Here is a 21,976-nt window from a genome sequence, read left to right as displayed (position 1 = left end):
AACAGTGCAATGCAATACAAAACCTAATTCACCAACAATTAAAGTTTTTTAAAAAAAAGCACCTCCAAACAACAATAGCAAGTTGTGAACTAGCTCCAGAGAGATTTAATTAGATTAGGTAGGGATGGGACTCCAGACAGAATCTGCTCAAACACTATTAAAAATAAACGAAACAAACAAAAATCCCCAACAAACCAAAACAAACATGCAGCCCCTGAAATGGGAAGTCTTGGAATATGAACAATCCTTTGGGGTATAAAGGACCTAGAAGTTAATGCAAATATTACAATTCTCTTAGTAAAAGGGGGAAAAAAAAAATAGATACAGAAAACAATTTTCAATTTTAAAATCATGTTCTTAGGAAAAAAAAAATGCCTAGCTTCATTGTCAATAAAGATTTTACTAGCTTTAAAAAGACACCACCAAAAGAAACTTCTGTCTTCTTGATGGAAGAACCATGCCACCCAACTTGTATGGACTTTTCAGATATTTTACAATAAATTAAAGAATTACTCCCACAGATAGTATCAAGAGAAAGTATTTCATGTTAAATGGCCCTCATGTCTCTCCTCAAAACACATTTTCGAGGTAAGGAACTACTAATAATAATTAGGCCATCTGCCACATTACTTCAGCATCAGAAAGACATGAAAAGCAGTAGCAGCTCTCAGCCTAACCAACTTCAGTGTTAATTTTACTGTTCCTCCAGTGCCTCAGTTATGCACAGCATTTACAGACTAAAGCGGCAGGTTGCTGCTCAAGGAGCCAACAGCCTGAATTAAACATGATGCATCTCCATAAAAAAATGAGGCTGGAAAGCTGTTTTATGAAAGGACTACCAGAACTTTTTTAAAAAATAAGGAAAATGCTTTCACTAGCTATGCAATTAGCATTTTATATAAATACACATGTAGTCTTAGAGTTTGCTGCTAGAGTAGCCTTTTTTTTTTTTTTTAATCACAGGGAATTAGCTGCAGAAGTGTATTTTTGGGCTGAAGGGGAAGATAGTGTTGTAAAAAAGACACTTAGAAGAAAAAGCAAAACAAAACAAACCACAAACCAAACTAAAACCAAGCAACAGCAACCACCACCCCACCACAGTTTTATAATGTATACATGAGCAGGGAAAATATTCCAGCCAAAGCTAATAAAAATTAGCTTGTGAAAGAGACAACCAGGCAAAAAGCAATTGGGGAAGATAAAGCTGTAGAATGAAATGTCCAAGATGAACTTTCACCCTCAGGCATCTTGGTGATCACAAAGTTGCAAGACATGGTGGGAAGCAGTGTAATTGATAAAAGCAAGAGTGTAATATAGAAATCAGTAGATGAAACAGTATTGTACCTGTGGGGGGAAAAAAGTAATAGAATGGTGTCCACAGGGCAGAATATCCCATCAGTGTGAGGAAGATGAGGTTGAGCTTATTGAAAGAGATGCTTAAGGGAGAGACAGGCAAGGAATTTCAAGATAGCTGCATTCAGTTAGCAACTCAGTTGTCAAAGGGAAGTAATAGTGTGATTTGGAAACTGTTATAAAACATGAAAGGCCTTAAAAGGGAAAATCCTCAGAAAAGGATTTTCAGATAGGAGGCATAAATCTAAAGGATGGAGTGAAATTACTTTTTCTAAATCTGATGAGTCCTAGCTACTACATGCATATCACGTGTATAAAAAGCACAGTAAGGTTTCCTTTTAATGATCCACCACACTTAGTATAAATGAAGTACTTCCCTCCTTCTTCTATGAAATAGGCTGCAACAAAAATAAAAAGAGGTAGTAAAATTGTTTTTTTTTAATTATTTTAATACCTACAGAACTATTTCCTCCAGTTGACTCATTCCTGCAAGAGAATCAAACTGATACACTGCAAGAGTATATTATTTTTCCAAACTTTATCACACACAGCTTACTCTTTTCACAGTTATTTTGGAAGTCTGACTTTTAAGATGCAACTATGTTTGATGTAAGTTAAGGGCTGTCTCCAAAAGCATTAGAGCAGAGTAACATCATATACCCTAAATTCATCCTATCTGTTCTGCAGAAGTATGAGGAAAAGCTCTCCTATACACATCCTTGGTATAAAAGTTTTATTAGAGAACCATGAAACAGACTTCAAGCTGTAGCACATACAGCTCCCTGCCTTTCAAAGCTTCAGCTATTAAACCCAAAGTTCTCAGGACTCCAGAGCTAGATGACTTCAAACACCTTCAACAGCACAGACTCATCCCAATAGCGGCAGCAGAAAATGTGCACAGCCAAATAGACAAAGGCCTTGTGCTGCAGGGTAACAGAAAAGGTAAGATGCTATAACGCATGGGAGTCTGGACGTTCCCCTGGGCCAGGCAGATAGTCTGTAGTGTCTGCTCAATGCTCAGTTGTGATCAGCCAGCCACAATGAAAAATGCTCTTTCAAGGACCATATTCGAAAGCTTCTCAGGCTCCACAGAAACCTCTCATTTTCCAGTAGTGACTTAGTCTCTTGTACTCCTCTTCTGTTTGTCAAGACAGCACCAGTCTTTCCTTTCTCCTGCATGAATTCTGCTCTCTGTGGAAGAGACTAAAAAAAGCTCACAAGAGCCAGTAGTGGGTGAACTCTGTTTTCATACAGTCTGTTGTGCAACAGCACCATCCAGCTGTCAAACAAAAAATAATGAAACATTAATGCCACTATCTAGATTTGGTTCTTGTACCACAAGCAAAAAGATTTACACCTGCTACACAAATCAAAACCAACGGGTCCCTTCCCTTCTTCTGAATTAATTATATTGGTCTGTTGTGTTATGTTTTCTGGGTTAATACACTGGAGCGTGATTTAGCAAAACTAAGAATTCAATCCGGTTTATTTCTACCCAGTATGACTGGCAGGCTACTGCTTACCTCAGTGTTTCAGTGAAGTGCAGAATATAAGCTCTCAGGTATGAGGAAAAGACCATTATATTTGGCTCACAACCAAAGACAGTTAATCACACTACAAAAATTAATGGAAAGAACCTCAACCATTTCATACATAAGAGCCTATGTTTTAGCTCTCATAACTAACCACTCTTGGGCTTCAGTTGTGAAAGCAAGAACAGCAACCTTCAGTGAGGGGGAAAACCACTGAAAACTCAGACTTAACTAATGGATTACTCTTCAAATGCATCATGACATGAAGAAGTAGACTTCTTGCTTTCCATGATTTTTTCATGAAGTTGACCATTTACCTGAAGTAAATCCACAAGGTCACTGCTCAAATTGTACTCAGCTCTTTACAAAACTCAGTTTTGTTCTAACACTCACAGGGAGCTTACCATGTCCACAGATGATCAGGAAGTCTAATATTAGAATACTCTTCTTGCATTGCATGTGCCTTGGCCTCTCCTGTGACTCCCCCATCCTTGCACTGTTTGATACTTGAAAGCAGGGAACAAATTCATCTCCTTTTCTGACTTTCTGAAGTCCAGCACTAGTTCTTTACAAACACTTTACAAAGCAATAGAGTATATCCACTGAAGTCTAAAGATAAGTCAATCATTCTTTAAAAGAAAACAGCAGCAACTTTCCAAGTAAATACTGGCAGGAAAAAATCATAAATGCAAAAATTAATCCAGGAGAAAGGGCATTTCTACACTCAAAACATGAAAGGAAAACCTAGGACAAATGAGGTGACTTCAAGGAACTTGAGCTTATGCAAGGAAAAATCAGCATAATCACATTAAGGTGCTGTTTTTCTTGCATAGAACTACATACATACAGTAGATTTTAATATAGGCCCAGAACATAAGAGCATAGACACTGGAAAAAAGCAAGCATTGGAATAGTAGCTAAAGCATATGAGCAAAGAACATGCCCAAAGATACAGCAGAGGTGCCAAATGACAAACCTGTGCCAAGTGGGAGAGAACCTGCCCTCAGACCAAGTAAGGCAGCAAAACCAGAAGAATCCAGAAATACAGAGCCCTAAGGAAAAGGGGACAATCAGCTGCCCAAAAACTGCAGATGAACAAGACCAAATAGAGGCATGGCCAATGAGGAAATATTACCACTAAATTTGTCTAGTGAAAGCAAGTTCTCCTTTCACAAAAACAAGGAGAATAGAGAACACAAGACCTTCAAGAGGAACTATATTAAAGTAATTGCAAGACATCATTAGATCAGAGACAGAACAAAGCTACTAGAAAAAAAGTTGAAATACAAACAGACCAAAATTCATGAATTGTTAAGAAAAAAAAAAGGTGCCAAATGTACATAGGAGGGTATTGGAAGAAGGTAGCAAGGAGGTGGTGGGCAAAAAAGAGCCTTTAAATCTGGGTGTTTATTCCCTATTCCACAAAAAAAAAAAAAAAGTCAGCAAAGTTTTAATTCAAAGTACAGAGAAAGTAATGTAAAATAATGAATCTGATGATCTTGATTGAAGAAAGTCCATTTCCCTTGCCAGGAAATGCCCTAGAGAATTTGTGACATGGCTTGGAGGCTGCACAGTAATGCTCATAGAACTGCATACTCAAAAGGCATAGAGCTACACACTCATTCCAATAACAGAACAGCTACAATCAATCAACTTCAAAACTCAGATGTATAAGGAGAACAGACAGAAAGAGGAAAAGCAGATCTCCATTAGTTACTAGTCAGGTCAAATAACAAGGGGGACAGTGGAACAGCATAACAATCCCACTAGGCACAGAAATAGGCTTCCCTTGGAAAGAAAGAAGACAAGCCAGACAGGAGAAACAGGAAGCCCTGAAGTCTTTCCAAAACAGACTAAATTGAGAGGCAACACTTTTACACCATCCTCCGTGAGGTCAACCAGAGTTCTGCCAACTTGATCACAGTAGATCCCTGAAGGATCTCACATGGAACTTGAGCTCATGACAGTGTTTTTTTCATGTTTTTCCACAGAGTGCAATCTTTTAAGCCAGGCCACCAGAAGGTAATAAAGAAAAGGTAAAAAAGTGTTTCCAATAGACTGCAACCCATTTACACTTACTAGTAGTCCAGTATACCAAGGAATCAATCTTAAGATTAGGGTATGTATTCAAACTGAGCTTTGTAGTCTTGAGTGAGTAAGCATTTCCAAACCCAGGGCTTCAGCTGTTCAGAGAGTCTTAGATAGATGTACTATAGTTAAACCTGCCATGTCACTCAGAGTATATGTTTACATGTCTACAAGCCATCCCTGCCAGCAAAGTATCCACTTACTATCAACAGAAGGTACTACTCAGAACTGAACTCCTCGGGTCTGAACTATCTTCATCAACCTCTCTAACCTTGTAACAAGCAAAGCTTGCAAATCTGATTTATTGCACACTTCTGCTGTCACTGATGAGTGCAGTTGCAAGCCTAATGACAAGCTTGTTGCAACTGGAACTTTAGTGCATGAACAGTATTATTTAAACCGGGGACACAGAATACAACTCCTGTGAAAATAGTGATAAGTTCACACATGATCACTTCATAATATTAGGCAGAATAGCAGGATACAAGAATCATGTTGCACATACCAGCATCTTGACCTGCTCCATCCTTAGAGCTACACTGCAACACTCACCAATTCCCTCCTTTCACACAAACTTTGAGTCCCATTAGTTTTATATTTAGCATTACATGGCAAGTTAGATTCTACTTCCAAAGTGTCTACACATAAGTTGTGTTGATAGCCATGTCTTCCAGTGAAAGGCCATGTTCCCATGACAGGGAGTATGAATAAACCCAAGAGGTTCTCTCTGAAAAAGCTCACACATTTCAAAATTTAAGAGCTTATTTTAATCCAAGATATGGCAACTGTAAAGTTCAGTTCATAAAAGGGCCACTTGCTCCTGCTAAGTCTTCATCTACATAGTGAAAACAGTCAATCAATGTAAGTTCTAGTCAGTAGGGCTTCCCCATTGATTCCAAAATTTTCCTTCTCTCTTCTGCTGAGGGCATCTCTGGCTTCACACCACTTCTTTTCCTTTGCATCATGATGTCATGCTGTAAATGGAAGAAAATGACCATGAGAACACACATCTCTCAGAAGTCTCTGCCTCTGAGCTCCAAATGAGTAAGATTCTTTAACAGAAGTATTCTTTATATATCAAGAGCCAGATACTAAGTCTCATTATCTTCAATTAAATTCTAGTATATTTAATTATCAGCTATCTCATAGTTTACCTTACTACTTCAGAAGACAGTGAAATTACAATAGTCCCATTACACTAATTTGCAGTTGTCTGTAAATAGTAGTTTCTGCAATTATTTAAAAGCTAAGCTAAGAGACTCTTTACTACTATAGCATAAGAAAATAGCAGAGAACTGCACATAGTTCCTCATGATACTTTTCAACTGCAAGAGAGCAAATAAGGATACCACCAAATAAGAATGAACTTTTCCTAAGCTTTAAGTAAACATGACCGAAAACAGATGAACTCATATCTTACCTCAGAATTTCTTCCAAGATATCCATTCAAAACAGAACTTATGAACTTATTACTAGAAATATCTGATGGAAATTCAGGGGGGAAACATACCAGGTACTGCAAGAACACTTACAGTCTAAAAGGGTAATTTTAAAAGTACTTCACTTAGTTCTCCTATGTACATCTGCTTAAGTCTTCCAGCAATGCATATTGAAACTACCTGGGCCTGTAAGTCACTGTAGAAACAGAAGCAGTCAGCACTAGCTAAGTCTGAAGAGTTCAGAAAGCAGTGTGTCAGAAGTACTGTACTGAAAGCAAAGCATGGACTAAAATTTAGAAAAAATCTATTGTGCTTACCCAGAATTTTCTGCAGTTTTTGTACTTCAAAAAATAAGCAGTACACATATCCTTCTTATAGTTGTTGTCATCCATACATTTTCTAGAGGCATCTGTTTCCTTTAATAGGGAAAAGATACTTCAGAGCTGAGGGAAGGTACTGTACTCGGTGTCTAAAAATTCTAACAAGCCCCAGAATATCTATGAAGATAGGAGGCAGCTTCTCAGATGAAAGAATACTATCAAAGAGAGCAGAAGAACATCTATCACAGAGGATAATCAGTAATTCCAAGAAATTACTTCATTTAGAGACAACAGACATTAGTACTCTTTAAACAGTAAGGATAGAGTCCACAGAATAGTTGTTTACAAAGATACTTGGTATAACCCACAAGGGACTTTAAAAAAAAAAAAAATCAAGCTTGTCTAACCAGGATTTCAGTCTCCGATTTTACAGACAGAAAACTGAAGAGATCGCTATCACTTTTATTACTCATATTTATGAGAAATTACTGGTGGTTATTTAATACTTACAATAATGGATGATTTTCAGCTTTTCCCATCTTTAGACTGTTTAAGAAACTTTTTATGCAAAATGCCAATGCAAGAATGCTATCCATTAAAAAAAAAAAATCTAAAAATTGCATTATTTAACACTGAAACATACAATCAGAAATCCCAATTTGATCAGCTTACCTCTACACATGGATTTATATCATGGTCTCTAAGTTGTTGTGCATGCCTGGACATTCTAGATAGACACTCGTACCTTGGCTAGAAACAGAAAAACAGGTTAAGCATCTACTTTTAATAGTAACTCAGGATTAAGTCTGAACTTCACCATGTAATAATGGACTTCCAATAACACATATTGTCTGATGTCTTAAAAAAAAGCCCCAAAACACCACACCACCACAAAACTTCTTTTGCAAAATGTTAGTTCAAAAGCACTAACAGCAAGGCAACTTCAGCAAGTTTAGCCTGTCACCAAGACTGTTCACTCTCTGATAAATTCCCGCAGAGAATGGAGCCACTGCGATGACTCTCATACCAGTCTGTCATATCACTGAGGAAGTGACTATGCCCAGGAGAAACAGCTCCAGAGAAGCTGTTCACAGCCAACACACTGCAGGTGCTTCAATTAATAGCGCGGGGGAGCAATGTACAAGTAAGGTTTCCTTGATTTGTGCCTACTCCTTAGCTGGATAATATCTGTCTCTTCACTGAGCTTTCTCAGGTATAACAAGGGCCCAACCATCTTCTGTGGTGTTGTATCAGATATTTCAAACAAAATCAGCAGTTTCACCCCAAGAAGGGACCAGAACCACCTACACTGTGCATAACAGCTCAAATCACATTTTTTGCCAGCTTAGTAGTTTCACACTGACTCTAAGCCTCAAAGAGACAGGGTTCAGTGCCAAGAACCTAAACTGACACAAGATGATGAGATCAAGACAAACAGTAGACCCTCATTCCCTTTACTACTTCCCATACATTGCCTCTGGCATACATATGGCCATGCAGGTATTTGTTCCAAACAAACACTAAATCTAACAAAAAAAAAAAATATTGATGTTTACCAGACAACTGAGCCAATGCAAGCAGAAACACAGAACTGAGGGAGGGCTCTTTGCAGCAAACTCAAGTACAGCTGATGAATATGACTATGAAAGAACATCCTTGCTTGATCTTGTTTGGCTTTTTTTTTTTCCCCTAAAGACACTGCTTCTAATTCTAAACTTGAACTGCTCATGTTACAGATTGATAACTGAAACTATGCAATAAAAAGTCAGTTTTGCTTGACATCAGCAAACAACAACAACAACAACAAACACTGCTCTTTAACTCACAGATAAAACAATGTTTTAGACGAAGGTTATTCTTTGGGTAAGAGTAAGCTATTCCAGGTGAAAAAGCCATAGGTTTTGTATCCTGTGCACTCTCCTGGTGCTTGGAATTTTTTAATTTTTTTTTTTTTTTGCATTCCACATGATAATTTTCTGCAAATGGCCCTTTTAGAGAACAACATTAGGAAACACTTGCCCTTTTCCCTGAGAACTATCCAGTGTTTAAGTTAACTCTACAAACTAGGCAAGCGTTTGCTTTTTTGGGGTGCAAGAGGGTTTTACGATCAGGCACTTCCAACTCAAATGGAAACAAGCATGTAGAACAATAGTATTATATAGACTTAAAGGAGAGAGAAGAAAAGAAGTAAAAGAAAACAAGAGCAGCATATCACAATGCCTCATCTAAGTCAGTACCACAGACAACATTTTAAAAGGTTTGTATCTGTATTATAACTCTGTTTCATTGATATCAGAGGTCTAAGTACCACTTAAGCAGACATGCCTCAAGGTGTAAGGTATTAGATTGACTTCAGCCTCACTCTCTGAAAGAGTATTCCCAAGTTGTAGGATGTGTCATCAGCATTCATCATACAAACTGCAATTAGCATTTTGAGTTTTATTATATTACAGTCTGCAACCGTGCCCAGTTTAAGGAACAATGCACACAATACATACATTAAATACCTACTTAGTGAACAGGGAGTTCAGGTTCTCATGAAGCTGCTTAGTTCAGAGGAGGCAAATGCTTAAACATACCACCAAAAAGGTCTGATAGCTCCTGCGAGTGTTCCTCTCTCTCCACCCCTCTGAAGTACTACTTCAGGATCTGAACTATTATCAGCTAGAAGGGCAGGCAGGTCACACCAAAATGTTGCTGTATGACTGAATGAGCAGTTGGGCAGGAAACGAACCTTCCCCCCAGCTCTTGCACACGCACAGGCTTCTCTTCCTGCCTTCACATGACAGGTCTGAGCCCAATCATAACCAAAGGCTTGTCTACTCCACAGTTCTTAATTATGCTTTAACACATTAACAGTTGTAAACTGCACCACTGAGAAATACGTTTGTTGCTAGCACTCTTTAAGCCTCAAGCTTCTTCAGCTCATAAACCATCAGGATATTTTTCTATAGGCGCCCTCTCATTGGAAAGTGTTTGGGTGTTTTAAATGCATGTATACATACAACATTGCTAATTATGCCACAACACAGCCTAAGTTATTAAACCTTAAACCCTGGAGTGAAGACCGTATAAAAACCCAACAATTTTTATCGCTATTACAGTGGTGTAGGCGGGGGGCGGGAAGGGGCAGCCGGCGAGTCTGGACGCTCGGCACCGCGGAGCTGTCTCGCCCACACCAGCCTCCCGAAGAGGGCCGGGGCGGGGGGTGGCCAAGGTAAGTGCAGAGAAGACGGGGCGACGCCGGCGCCCACCACGCAGCCGCTGTCTTCCCCCCGCGGCGGCGGAGGGCCCGGAGAAGCCCCGCGATGCTGAGCGTCCAGACCCGCCGCCGCCGGCCCCGCTCGCCGCCTCATGCAGGTAACGGCCATCGCCCCAACGGCCGCCACTGCGCAACGGCCGGCGCGCGCGGAGCCTTCCCTCAGCACCACCTGCCGCCAGAGAGCCGTGCCCGGGCCCTGCCGCTCCGCAGCCCGCTACCGGGCCCCCCGCGCCGTCTCCCAGCCAGGCAGGGCTCCCCCAGCCCGCGGGCGGTGAAGAGGGAGAGAACCTTCCCTTCCCCAGCGGCGAACCGTGGAGCAGCGCCCGGCCCCAGGCACGGTAGGCGGACGTGCAGCGCGGGTCGCCGGCGGCGGCACTCACCTCCGTCCCCGGCCGTGTCCGCGGGAGCCCGGGGCGGAAGGGGGCTGCCCGTCTCCAATTCGAAAGACGTCAGCGGCTCGGGCAGCCCGCTTAAGTACGAGCGCAGCCTACCCCGCTCCCGGCCTCGCGGCTCCCCCCAGCCCAGCACCGCCGCCGCCCACGCCCCGGCGGCGCTGAGTGGCACGGCCGGCCCGCCAATGGCGACGGCATCGGGTCCGCCCCGGCCTTGAGCGGCGCCTCCTTCCACCAACGGGGCGGGCGGCGCGGGCCGCAGGCGCCGGCGGCGGGGCGCGGCCGCGGCCCTGACTGACGGGGGGAGGCGTCCAACCCGCGGTGCGTGTGGGCGGCGGGCGGTGTGGGCGCGGCGTGTGCGGCAGGCTGGGCTGCACCGCAGCGCATACACTACAATGGCTGCTGGAAAGACGGGAAAGCAAACAATTTCCAGGCCCGCCGCGTCCAGCCCGAAATATGGGGAAAAAATTACAGAAAAATCGGAGAACACTGTAAAGGGTGGAAACGGGGCGCAGAGGGGATGCTGAGGCTCCCGCGGTGAGTCTGCTGCGGGTTTGGGGGGCAGGCGCCGGGGTTTAGCAGGGAAATATCAGGGTTATTTAAATTATGAAGGGGGAGGAGGAGAAGGAGGGGGGAGAGGAGAGAGGAGCAGCGAGCAGTGAGGAAAAGTTTGTGTTAACCATCCCTCCCTTCCATCCCTCTCCCTCGTCTCCCGCAGCCCCCCACCACCCCGCGTCGGACCCCCCCCGGGAGGGGAAAAGCAGGGGAGGGGAGCCGAGGCGAGCGGTGCCCCCCCTTCCCTTCCTTCGGAGGGAGAAAGAGATGATTTTCAGAAAAAAAACCTCTCTCAGGAGTTTCCTCCACTCCTCCCCTCCCTCCCCGCGGCGCTATGTTGGTTCGCGAGCGAGCGGGCGAGGCGAGCGGGCTGCCCGGGGGACGGCAGGAGGGCGCGGGGTGCCCGCCGCAGACCCCCTTGGCGGGCCGGGGCCGTGGCGGCGGCGCGGGGCAGGAGCGGGAGCTGCCCGGCCGCCCCCTCCCCTCTTCGCCTCTCCGGAGCCTGTGCTGTGAATGCAGTGACAGCGGCGAGAGCGGCGAGAGGGAGCGGAAGACATTAGAGACCGCGGTGCCGAAAAATGAGGGAAAAAATTAATATAAATTCACCCCCCGCCCCAAACCGGCCGAATTTCGCACAGAAATTTCCCCCGTGGACCCGGCTACCCGTGGGGTGTCCCCCGGACCTGGCGGCCGCGTCTTTGGGGGGATCCGGAGGGACTTTGGGGCACTCGACCCCCCTTTCCCGTCGTTTTTTGGACAAAAGGTTTTTTTTTTCGTAATAAAGAAACGAATTTGCCTGCTCTCCCCCTCCGAGTGGCCCAGGAGCTTTTCCCTTCCCCATCGGTGTGTGTTTAGAGAAAAGTGTGAACCCAAGTAAGTGCTGAGTCGTGTTGCATTGGGGAGGGGGTTTGCTAACTGAAAGCAGGAGAGATCCGGAGAGAGAGAGAGAGAGAGCAGGGACAGCTTGTTGTCAGTATCATAAACAACCAAAATGGAGGGAGAACTGAGGCATATAACAAAATAAAAATCAGAAAAAAATGCCAAAAAATACCTAAAAATCGGGGCTGCTCCCCCTTTTCTTCCTCAAGGTAACAGAATAAAACCCGTGTCTTCCCGAGACCGTTTTAAGGTTTCAGGGAGCAAGGAGTTAATATTTATTATTTTTTTTTTGTTGATGAATTCTTTGGAAAGGCAAAAGCCTCTTATAACTCGCCACCGACAATGAGAAAACGTGAAAATCCCTTTCAGGAGAGAGAGGTAGGGGGAGATGATAGTGCAGAAAGTGCATAACTTGGGGGTAATGTGGAGTGATCCTAGATAAGATAAATGCTGTATGTGCTGCTTTATAACTTCCTTTTTAAATGCTTTTTTGTATGTTTGGGGGGGTTTGGGAGACGGGGGCTCTTATTTTTTCCCTCTGTCTCTCTCTTTTTTTTTTTTTTTTTTTTTTCCGGACCGGAATCTAATGCCTTTGTAGTGTCACTTTCCTGATCTAATTAGGATGTGTGAGGCAAAGAGTAAACCTTTCCGGTTTATAAAGTGCGTTTTCGTTGCCTTTGAATTTCAAGTTTTCCTGGTGGCTCCCTCCTCTATTTAAACCGGATTCTTCGGAGTAGTGTGGGGTTGAGGTAATACTCCATAGGGAAAGCAGGGAGGGCTCAGGGGCAGGGCACCTCGTCTGCGGGTGGTTGCTGATTTCCCTGGCACGTTCAGTTCACCTGTTTGTCTCCTACAAACAATGCGTTCTGCACTCTCCTCGTTTTATTTATGTAAAATAATGATGCCTCATCTTGCCTCATATTGAAGTTAATGCGAAAGTGCTGCTGATGTTGGTTCCACGTGGGATCAGGGACATAGCAGGGCATTTTAAAGAGACAGCTTCTCTTTTCCTAGAGTTATCATCACCTCTGCAGCACCTCTGCCTCTAGCAGAGGGATGGTTCGTTGTTGGTTTTTTTTCATGGGAAGGTATCAAATCGGCCCTGGTCTGATAAATTAAGGCAGGATAGTGGGGGAAAACGTGCAGATTCGTTTGGATCAAAGCAATTCTTCTGTGTGTGGCAGGTCTTCAGTAGAGTTTTCTTGGTGTGTTAATTAAAGTGCTGTGTTTTGAAGAGCGCTTTTTTGGAATGGGTGTTGCAGAAATGAAATAGATTCAGGTTGCTTAATATTAAAACGTGGTGCTGTTCTGCTAGCTATGAATTCCCTGGGAGGAGACCCATGTGCATAGGGCACTTTCACAGACACTTTGTAAAAGTTGTGAAGTATGTTATTTTTGCTTTGAATAAATTCAGTTTTGTTGGCGACACCTGAGTTTGTTGAAAAGTATTGTGGAGCATGGTCTATACTTAAATTTTCTGAACAGTCCCAAAAGGTTTTGAAAACAGTGAAAATAACCGTAGGTTTTAATTGGCCAAACTAGGGGCTTTTTACAAGTACACCTTAGCTGTGTAATTATAACATCACTTGGAAGATTTGCCTCTGGCTTTGTTAAAAAAAAAAGAAAGATCGTCTGAATTGTAGTCTGTTTTTGTGTCTGTGTGTGCATGTGTGTGTACAAGCTTTTAGCATGGGTTCTGGCTGGTTTTTGCTCAATTTTTAACTTGTAAATGTTTAATTATAATGATGCGAAATGCTCTGGTTTTCCCTATTATATCCTACGTAATTTAATATTCAGTGAAATATCCTATTTAAAAAAAATAATGTTGCCTCTTAATATGGCAATTTGATGTCTTTATGAGGAGTTATGATGTTTCCTTTACATGTGCTTTGTTTTTGTAGTCTTTGTATTTAACTCTACATTAAAAATTGGGTACAGGTATGTGGTTCAAGAGAGAGAAGGTGGAGTACTGAACTTGTAGGGAGGCTATTTCAGCAAATGTTTCCTTTGAACTTGTGGAAGTTGAGTATCAGTTGTGATAGCCCTGTGTGTTGAATAGCATGTGTTCACAAATGATCTGTACCTTTTCTGCAAGTGTGACAAAAGAAGCTGTTGTACAGTAGTTGTTGACTAGGATAGTCTTGTGGTTAGAGATTTTGGAAGAAATCTCAAAGTTTTCCAGTGACTCACAGTTGTGAAAATTAAATCACATTAAGTACTCTTAGTCTAAAAAAAGGCTCATTAAGGAAGAAAGATTAATCAGTTTGTATAAAGGAATGAAATTGAACATTTTTCCAGAACTGTCTTTTAGAGTTTAGAGATCTCTTTTATAGTTAGCAGGAATTCATACTTTAAAGTTCCTTTCCAAATATTTCTTACACCCATCTCTTCTTTTTATTGACTGAAGTAATATTATCCTAAAATGCATAGAAATTTGAAAACTTAATAGCAGTACACTGTGTGTTGGTGTTTTTAATGTACCATGATAGATAGTAGTAGATGTACAGAACTCACTTTAATAAACTAGTTAATGGTACTGAGAACAGTATTTAAGAACTCTTCAAATACTGTGTTTGTGACCATGAGTATGAAGTATTACATTTTTACCTAGTTGAGAGCTTCTAAGTCATTAATCCTGTAATGCTGAAAATAGGTGTAGGCACTGATAAGAACAATATGAAATAAACACATGGTGTGGAGTATCTTTCTTGACTTACAGTTATGTATTAAAAAGTAAATTCAGTGTATCCAACCATAGTACAAAATTCAGGACATAGGGAGGAGGTAAAGGAAAGGGTGTTCTCTCAGAATTTGATACTCCTCTCAACTGGGTTTAATTTTAAGGTATAATCCAGATGGTCATAATAATAGCAGGAGATAAATGTTGTTTAGGATTGTTTTTTACAAACTTATTATCTTTTTTGTAGAAAACTGAATTCTTCTTGTGGGGATGATGTGGTGTTTAACTAAAATAGATCTTTCAAAGCTTCATTCTGAGAGCTAAGATAGTCTTCTCTATTATATGTTGCTCTGGTTCTACACATGATTCAGTATGATTTTTTCAAAATTTTCTGAAGTTAAAATATCTAAGGAAACAAATACTATAGGCTGCTGTTGGTAAAGTTACCCTATTTTTTGTAGGTAAACTGGAGATCTGTAAATGTATTAAAATCCTTCTTAGAAACTGATCAATCCTATTCAATAATATTTAAAAGTTAATAACTACAGTATTCTACAACAGTACAGCAAATACAGGAATCTGAATTGACATGCATTCAGCTTTTCTTGAATGCTTGGTTCAAATGTGTCTCTTGATGTGTACTTTTCATTTAGTAATTGTCCTGAAAAATTAGTTTCCCTATGTAGAACTTTGATATTTAAATTAAGAAACTTTTTAAAAGTTTGTGTAACTCCAAAAAGCTCTGCATACAAAATGCAGCCACTTCTAATGGTCGGCCACCTCTGCAGCTACTCAGTCAAAATGGTGCCCTTAAGCCTCCTCCTTTCAGGGTAGTGCATGTGTTTTAAAATTAATGGGTTAAAGAGGGCACTGCTCAGGTTCTAAATAAACCACTGTTTGTAACTGTTCAAGGTTATTTTGTTAAAAAGAGATGTTTTATTTCAGAGTGTAAACCATAAGTTTTTAAAATTTTGTATCTATAACCTCTTACATCTTTAAAACCAGTTTTTGTCAGCAAATACCTTTTGGGAGGGTTCTTGAACGAGTTTATCTGTTTACCAAGGGGAGATATTCCCAAAAACATGAAATATGTTAAAGCAATTAGACCATTCTCAAATCAGCAGCCACCACCACCAAAGTGACAGAATACTTGCTTTCAAGGAGGTGTTCTCCAAATATCTGCTAGTAGTGAGGATTTAGCTTGCCTTGCTTTTGAAAGAAATGTGCAGTATCTATCCACTGAACTGTTAAGCATCTTTAACCAATTATCAAATGTTTAGGTAGCATTCAAAAACTATTTAAAATAATTCAAATGTTAGAACAAAGTAACATTTTGTATTGATCAAATGTAAAATGTTGAAATTTCTGAAGTGTAGGGGATTTTTTTTGCATTTATCTGAGCATTTTGATAATGGGAGTTTTGTGTATGTTTCCTGCTAATCAAAAAATCACATCTAGAATTTAATTAAATTTATATTGATTTTTAAACTGTGCGAACTTGTAACTTGAATGTAAAACATCGATTAACTCGCAATGTAATCACTTATACTGCTGCCTGAATTTTGTTTTTATTTTTTCAAGGAATATAGTGACTCTTTATCTGAAACTGAATAGATTAGTTATTAATGCATTTCAAATGAACAGTTGTCCACCAAACATCAAATGCAAAAAATTCTAATTGTATGCAAGTTATGAAAACCTATTATTGAGCAAAACTGGTCACCATTACTGCAAGTTCAGTTTTACTTTTGTTTAGTTTGGCTTGTTAAAGTATTTTTTGTCTATTTCATTATCAGTGTTCACCTGTTATTGTCTCATCTTAGAAGGATCAATTAGCAAAAATGAATAGAATTACAAGGGGTTTTTTACATTTTTGAGAAGCTATGCTTTTAAAAATAGTTATGTGATAACAATTAAAAAGGATGGGGCCTTCTCATAGGGTATATTAAAATTGTTAACATTTAAATGGACCCTGCATGTCTTATAAACAGTTACTATGGAATCATGTTATTAAAATTAGTCACTGTACATAGCGGGGTTTTGAGGTGACTGTGTAAGTACATACTTGACAGTGGAGAGTGGGAAAGCTTATATAGTTATTCTCATGTTGAAGAAATAAATCAGTTTCTGTTATAGCCTTCTTTGTAATAACTTCTGTCCCTTTCCTAAGTCACTGTATATCCAGAGCATAGAGATACTTTGTCAAATACATTAAAATACGTGGCCAGAGTGATGGGCTATTTTATGCATGCCCAACCCTGGTGGTTTTGATAGGCTTACAAGTGGGCACAAAGAGAGCAGAATGTGGCCCAGTGTGCATAATTTTATTTTATTTGTTTAAAGGAAGTGGAAGAGACAAAAAAAAACCAGGGCTGAACTAGTATAAAACCAGAAAGTGAGACAGACAAAACAAATGAATGTAGACAAGTGTGGCTATAATACACAGAACAGTAACTCAAAACTCTGAAGTAAAATAGCTCCAATCAGCTTTGAGAAGTCAAGTGGGAATCAGGAAAGTAAAACCTAGAATTGCCATCAGATGTAATTAAGAAATAACTATGTAAAGGAACTTGGAAAAATGCAAGAAGTGACTGTTACAGTAAACTGAACTGCTATAATCTTCTTTTGCACTTAATGTGCTAAATTCCTCTCTCAAAAGAGAATATCCCTAGAAATCAGATTATAAAGTGTTTAAAGGGAATTATTTGTCAAAGTTGTTTTTTTTTTTTTAACTGAAGTTAGAATAATAATAATCTCCTCCATACTGCTGTAGAAAATACTTTATTTGTTACCATATAACCATGCAGATTGAATATAGACTTACATATTGTACAGGTAATTCACCTGGTAGCCTGACACTGTGTATCACTGACTTTTACCCTAAGAGCTTTTCTTTGTCGTTGTGGGTCACATTACACTTTGGAGACTGCCAAATCTGAAGCATTTCTCGTGAAATAAGATGTACATGTTTGATTTTGTCTGATGCACGTTTGCTGTGAATTGCCAAGTAACCAAAAAGCAAGGAGAATGTCAGAAAATTTATCTTCCGTCTTCATTTATTGAGTATGTATTTGTATATTACAGGGTATCAGATTTACTGGTGCATGAGTTCTCTAAAAAGCCCTCAGAATCTGATTTCTGAATTAATGAGATCTCATTACACTAAATGTTTGAACAGCAGAAAGACCCTGTGCATGCAAATCAGATTTTACTGTCCCAAGTGCTTGTCACTTCTAATAAAACTGTTTATTGTGTAGTATACATATTTATCGTGAATGCTACATTTATATGTAATGTAGATACACACATGCATTTTAAGGAAACATCTGGCTGTTTAGGGAGAATGTCATGTCTTCTGAATCAGTTGTGATATAGGAACTTTATTTTAAAGAGAGCTTTTTGAAGAAAAGGCAGAAAGATTCTGGCAGCTTACTATTAAATTTCAATCAAGCCTATATAGTTAGTAATAAAATATTTACAAGTTTGTAAATGTTAAGTTTCTTCAAACTCTTACTGTCACGTGTGGAATTTTCATTTATACTAATTGTGCATTTACTACAGCTTGCTACATGCAAGGCTGAATAATAATATTGTATTTATCACACGGAACTATAGGTACAATATAAATATGTAAAGTAAAAATTGCCTACAGCTGTTCTTATGTTTTCATAAATGATACACCACAAAGGTGTAAATTTATGGTGCTAGCTACCTGTTATCAGTTACTGGTGCTTTTTACCCTCACAATCACGTTATAAAGAGTGAGTATTAAGCTGGAATAAAACAAGTATAAAATCCTGTCAGAGTTTTGTGCTCTGTTTAAAAACTAAACATAGACATCGTTCAGGCTTATTTTGTTCACTGGAAGTTATTGTGGTCAATACAGTCATAATTAGTTTAATCTACAACACTGGGAAATGGTGAACCACGTAGTTTAGAGAAGGGTTTAGACATAGATGATCACAATAAATGCCAGTTAATTTCAATCTGTAGATATTTTTTTCCTCTGTGACTTGACAGTTTTCTTTAAATCTTTCGAATACTGGGATAGTGTTTAGGCTAAATCACTTCTAATTATGCCCCAGCATAAACATATAGCTTATGGCTATATTTTAATCAGTTTCAGAAAAAGTAGTAAAAATATTATTGCATCTCTCAAAGGTTGGTGTTGCTACATGGTATTTTAAATGGTGTTTAAGTACAGTTATAAGCATACCAGTACAATGAAATCAGATCTTTTTCTAAACAACAAAGTTACATTATTTGTTACTTAAGAAGTCACCAAGAAGCATAATATGTTAATTAGCCTAATTATTCAGGCTGCTTTTAATATGTGTTGAAATTGCTTTTAAAAGTATATATGCAATATTTATATCAAACTCGTTTACTTTCTCATTACTTGTAAAATGTTCTCCCACTTGTAATTTTAGAGGGTTTTTGTCTTAACTGCACAAATGTACCCTTTTCTTTTGGACATGCTCTTCTCTCAAACCAGCAGTTCTTTTACTTATTTAAAACTCTTCTGTTCTCTGAGAATGAATTAGTGTCCCTTTAAGTATTGATATTGATAATTTTTGTACTACAATAATTGTGCTGAGGAGCACTGTGGAATTAGCTTCTGGTGATGATGCTACAAGTGTAGAAAAAATGGGTCTGGAGTAACACAGGAAACTTAATCATAGTGTATGGGGGTGATGGGAATAGTCTCAAACTGGATGAATGTTAAAACAAGCCTGTGAGGAAAAGAAGTCAAGTTTTGCAGCCTTGTAGCATTAATCAAATATGTGGTATTACTTTTTCCTCATAAGAAATGCTCAAATGCACTCCTAGCATCATTTGCTGTAGAAGGCAAACAGAAATTTAGGTTACACTTTCAGAAATCACAAACTATGAAAAAAGTTGCTTGGGGAAAAAATGGTTTTAGAGGTCTGTCCTGTAATATAATATTATTTTACCTTTGAAAACTTGAATACTTCAAAATATTTGAGAACAAGTAAGTTAAGATCACCTTGAGTAATACATTTCGGTTTCTAGTACAGTTTTTATCTATGCATCATGTAAAACAAACTTCTTACTCTTCATTATAGTTAAATATTTGTACTGAAAGGAAAGTGCATTTAAGCAGTTTCTAACTGCATTGATTACTCATTCGATTGGAGTAGGAAGATGCTTTAGTTTGGGGAGATCGAATATGCATTATTTTTTTCTGCTTTTCTGTAGTTTGCCTAATAAAAATAATGAACATAAAAGGAGACTAGATCTTTCTTCAAGCCTTGACTAAAAAGGGAGGTGTGGTCAGGAAGGGGCTCTGATGACTTAAATCACTGCCCCTCAGTCTCTCAAAACATTTAAAACCTATGAATTTGTGATTTCAGTCACACAGTAATGTACCTCAAAACTGATCACATATTCAGTTATCTTGAAATGAATTCCACAGTTCTTTGTTAGACAAATTGAATTTTTTGTCTGAATAAGTATTTGAGTATTGTGCTGTTTGTTGCAGTTTTTATCAGGAATCAAGCCATAGGAAGTCTCTCAACTCTGAGCAAACCCTCAAAGACTCCACGAATGCCCTAGACCTCCCCTATTCCTGTCACAGGTCTAGTTGTTAAACTGTGGTTGGAGGTCGAATAATCCTTTCTGCTAAGCATCTGACTTTTATCATAAAGGAGGTAGTTTGATATTTGGTGGTAGTTTTAGCATAAAGGTTTTAGGTAGGTAGCTTAATTGAATGCTTGAAGTCAGGCAGAAATTTGCTGTCAGGTTGCAAGTACTCTGTAACTGTTACGTGAAGTAGTACTTAGGTCACATTTGTTTCACTGAGATATTAAGACTCCTAGTTTGAAGAAGATAGAGCTTAACTGATTTGTTAATTCTTCCTTCCCAAATATACGTAAAAAATTGCCACCACTTTTGCTGCCGACAGTGCCCTGAAGATTATCCATCCATATATATAATCTCTGCCTCTCCCAGCTTTTTGTAGTTTAGGCCTTTGTAGGAAGGTTAGGAGGTCTAGTGGATGGAGATCATAATGTATTTGTATCCCTCTTATGAATGAACTGTTACTTAGCCACTTGGTAAATTCATGATGTGATCTTGTGTTTGGGGGTACATCTGAGAGAATATGTAGTCAAAAATATGTATGCTCCCCCTGCTCCCATGCATGGCAGAGCTCAGGCCTGAAGAACAAGTGTTCTAGCTTCTTGCATTGGATATTTTTAGACTCCTTATGTGGAGATAAAAATTTATTCTTCCCCCTCCTCCCTTGTTGCGTTCATCAGGTGTTTAGGAAGTCTGTTCCTTGGTATTTTTTGAGTGTGTTGCAGTGGCTGGCAAAGTTATTAAATTACCTGAACTACAGAATTTGTAGATAGAAGACGGAGATTTTTTCCGTGTCTGATCTCGACCAGATTATTTGAAAGTTTCCTTGACCTCTTCAGTAGCGCTTTACTATAAATCAGAACAAATTAAATTGAACAAACAGTCAATAAAAATGCATGTCCCAGGTTCCTCTCGTAAAGCTTCCTGAAATCCAGTTGGATGCTGACAATTCTTTTCACTGTGACCTTCAAGATACTGATTTCTCTACTTCATGTTTTCCAAATATCATTTCCATCAATCAAGTTCTAGACAGGTCATTAGTAAATGCACAGTACTAACTGTGTAGTGTGTAATAATATTTTAAGCCTATCTCAGAATGAGAGATCGATGTTAAAACTGAAATGCTTCTGAGAAAGCAAGTGGCATTTCACCCTCTATTTTGTTGTTGTTGTAACATTCAGGATTGTCTCAGGTGACACTCATGAAAAGGGGTGATCTTTCAGGCTGTCAAGAATCAAGCTGTTGAGGTTTTTTTTTTTATAGGTTAAACCCAGGATTTTTTGTTTTAGCATCATTCAGAAATTGGTGGTCATTAGGGAACAGTAGACTCATGTTTTTCTCAGCAGGGGAAGCTGCTTAATGATGGAACTGCAATGTCCTGAACGTGGAAGGAGCAGACCTGCAGTGCAGGATTGGTCTCTTTCTACCATGTGAACGCGGAACTCTGGCTTTTGGAAATAAATTAATTATTATCACTCGCTGACTTTTTCATTTTTTCCTGCAACATCAGAAATGGACACTTCAGCATGACTTTTACAAGTCTGTCAACTTCGAAGGGCAATGAATGTAACCACATAAGAAGTTAGTGTGCTTGAAAAGGACAAAAATCCTTTTAGCAAAGACCTTGGAAAAATATTTAACTGTCTTGAAAGCAAAGAAAAATATTTACTAACCTGATGATATTTTTCAACCAAGTAAATAATATTTAGATGTTATGGGAGATTCATTTAGCAATAGCTTGGATCTGTCAGTAAGGCAATGTGTGTTATAGTAATATATTTCTGAAAATAATACATGTACATTTAGAACAATGTAGCTTTCAGTAATAAAACCATCAGTACTTGATCAAAGCAAAAAAAAAGTTATGTCTGCGTG

At 39.4% G+C, this 21,976-nt stretch overlaps 2 protein-coding genes across 10 annotated transcripts in view; one reads left to right on the top strand and one right to left on the bottom strand.

The window, feature by feature from the left end:
- Positions 1-1,781: 1,781 nt before the first annotated feature.
- On the bottom strand, positions 1,782-10,569 carry CHCHD7 (coiled-coil-helix-coiled-coil-helix domain containing 7). 3 transcript variants are annotated; one of them, XR_010470570.1, is made up of 5 exons: positions 10,375-10,569; positions 7,405-7,482; positions 6,730-6,828; positions 5,479-5,947; positions 1,782-2,632 (listed from the first exon to the last, which is right to left on the bottom strand). XR_010470570.1 is itself a non-coding variant. In XM_065053590.1 (4 exons), the coding sequence occupies exons 2-4, from the start codon at positions 7,456-7,458 to the stop codon at positions 5,846-5,848; spliced, it is 255 nt and encodes an 84-aa protein (XP_064909662.1). In that variant the 5' UTR covers positions 7,459-7,482; positions 10,375-10,569; the 3' UTR covers positions 1,782-5,845. The 3 variants fall into 3 exon arrangements, 2 of the variants coding, with proteins under 2 accessions (XP_064909662.1, XP_005506553.1); XM_065053590.1 differs by having other exon boundaries at positions 1,782-5,947; XM_005506496.4 differs by lacking the exon at positions 10,375-10,569 and adding an exon at positions 9,244-9,441 and having other exon boundaries at positions 1,782-5,947.
- A 126-nt stretch (positions 10,570-10,695) lies between these two features.
- PLAG1 (PLAG1 zinc finger) overlaps positions 10,696-21,976 on the top strand; it is a 50,062-nt gene continuing 38,781 nt past the window's right edge. For 2 of the 7 annotated variants that reach the window (XM_065053584.1, XM_065053580.1), the window contains exon 1: positions 10,705-10,923. The gene's annotated coding sequence lies outside the window, so the exon portion shown is untranslated. Of the gene's footprint in view, positions 10,924-21,976 lie in introns of all 7 variants that reach the window. The other 5 variants (XM_065053583.1, XM_065053581.1, XM_065053579.1 and 2 more) reach the window with 4 other exon arrangements.

This window comes from Columba livia, chromosome 2 (genome assembly GCF_036013475.1).
Source record: "Columba livia isolate bColLiv1 breed racing homer chromosome 2, bColLiv1.pat.W.v2, whole genome shotgun sequence".
NCBI classification, from domain to species: Eukaryota; Metazoa; Chordata; class Aves; order Columbiformes; family Columbidae; genus Columba; species Columba livia.
This window is presented reverse-complemented; position numbering and strand designations above follow the sequence as displayed.

Bases quoted from the DNA above. Each gene is read 5' to 3' on its own strand.
- CHCHD7 (XM_065053590.1), bottom strand. From the start codon at position 7,458: ATGTCCAGGCATGCACAACAACTTAGAGACCATGATATAAATCCATGT. The intron at 6,829-7,404 runs GTAAGCTGATCA...TCCCTATTAAAG, and splicing joins ATATAAATCCATGTGTAGAG to GAAACAGATGCCTCTAGAAA. The intron at 5,948-6,729 runs GTAAGCACAATA...TTCCATTTACAG, and splicing joins AAAACTGCAGAAAATTCTGG to CATGACATCATGATGCAAAG.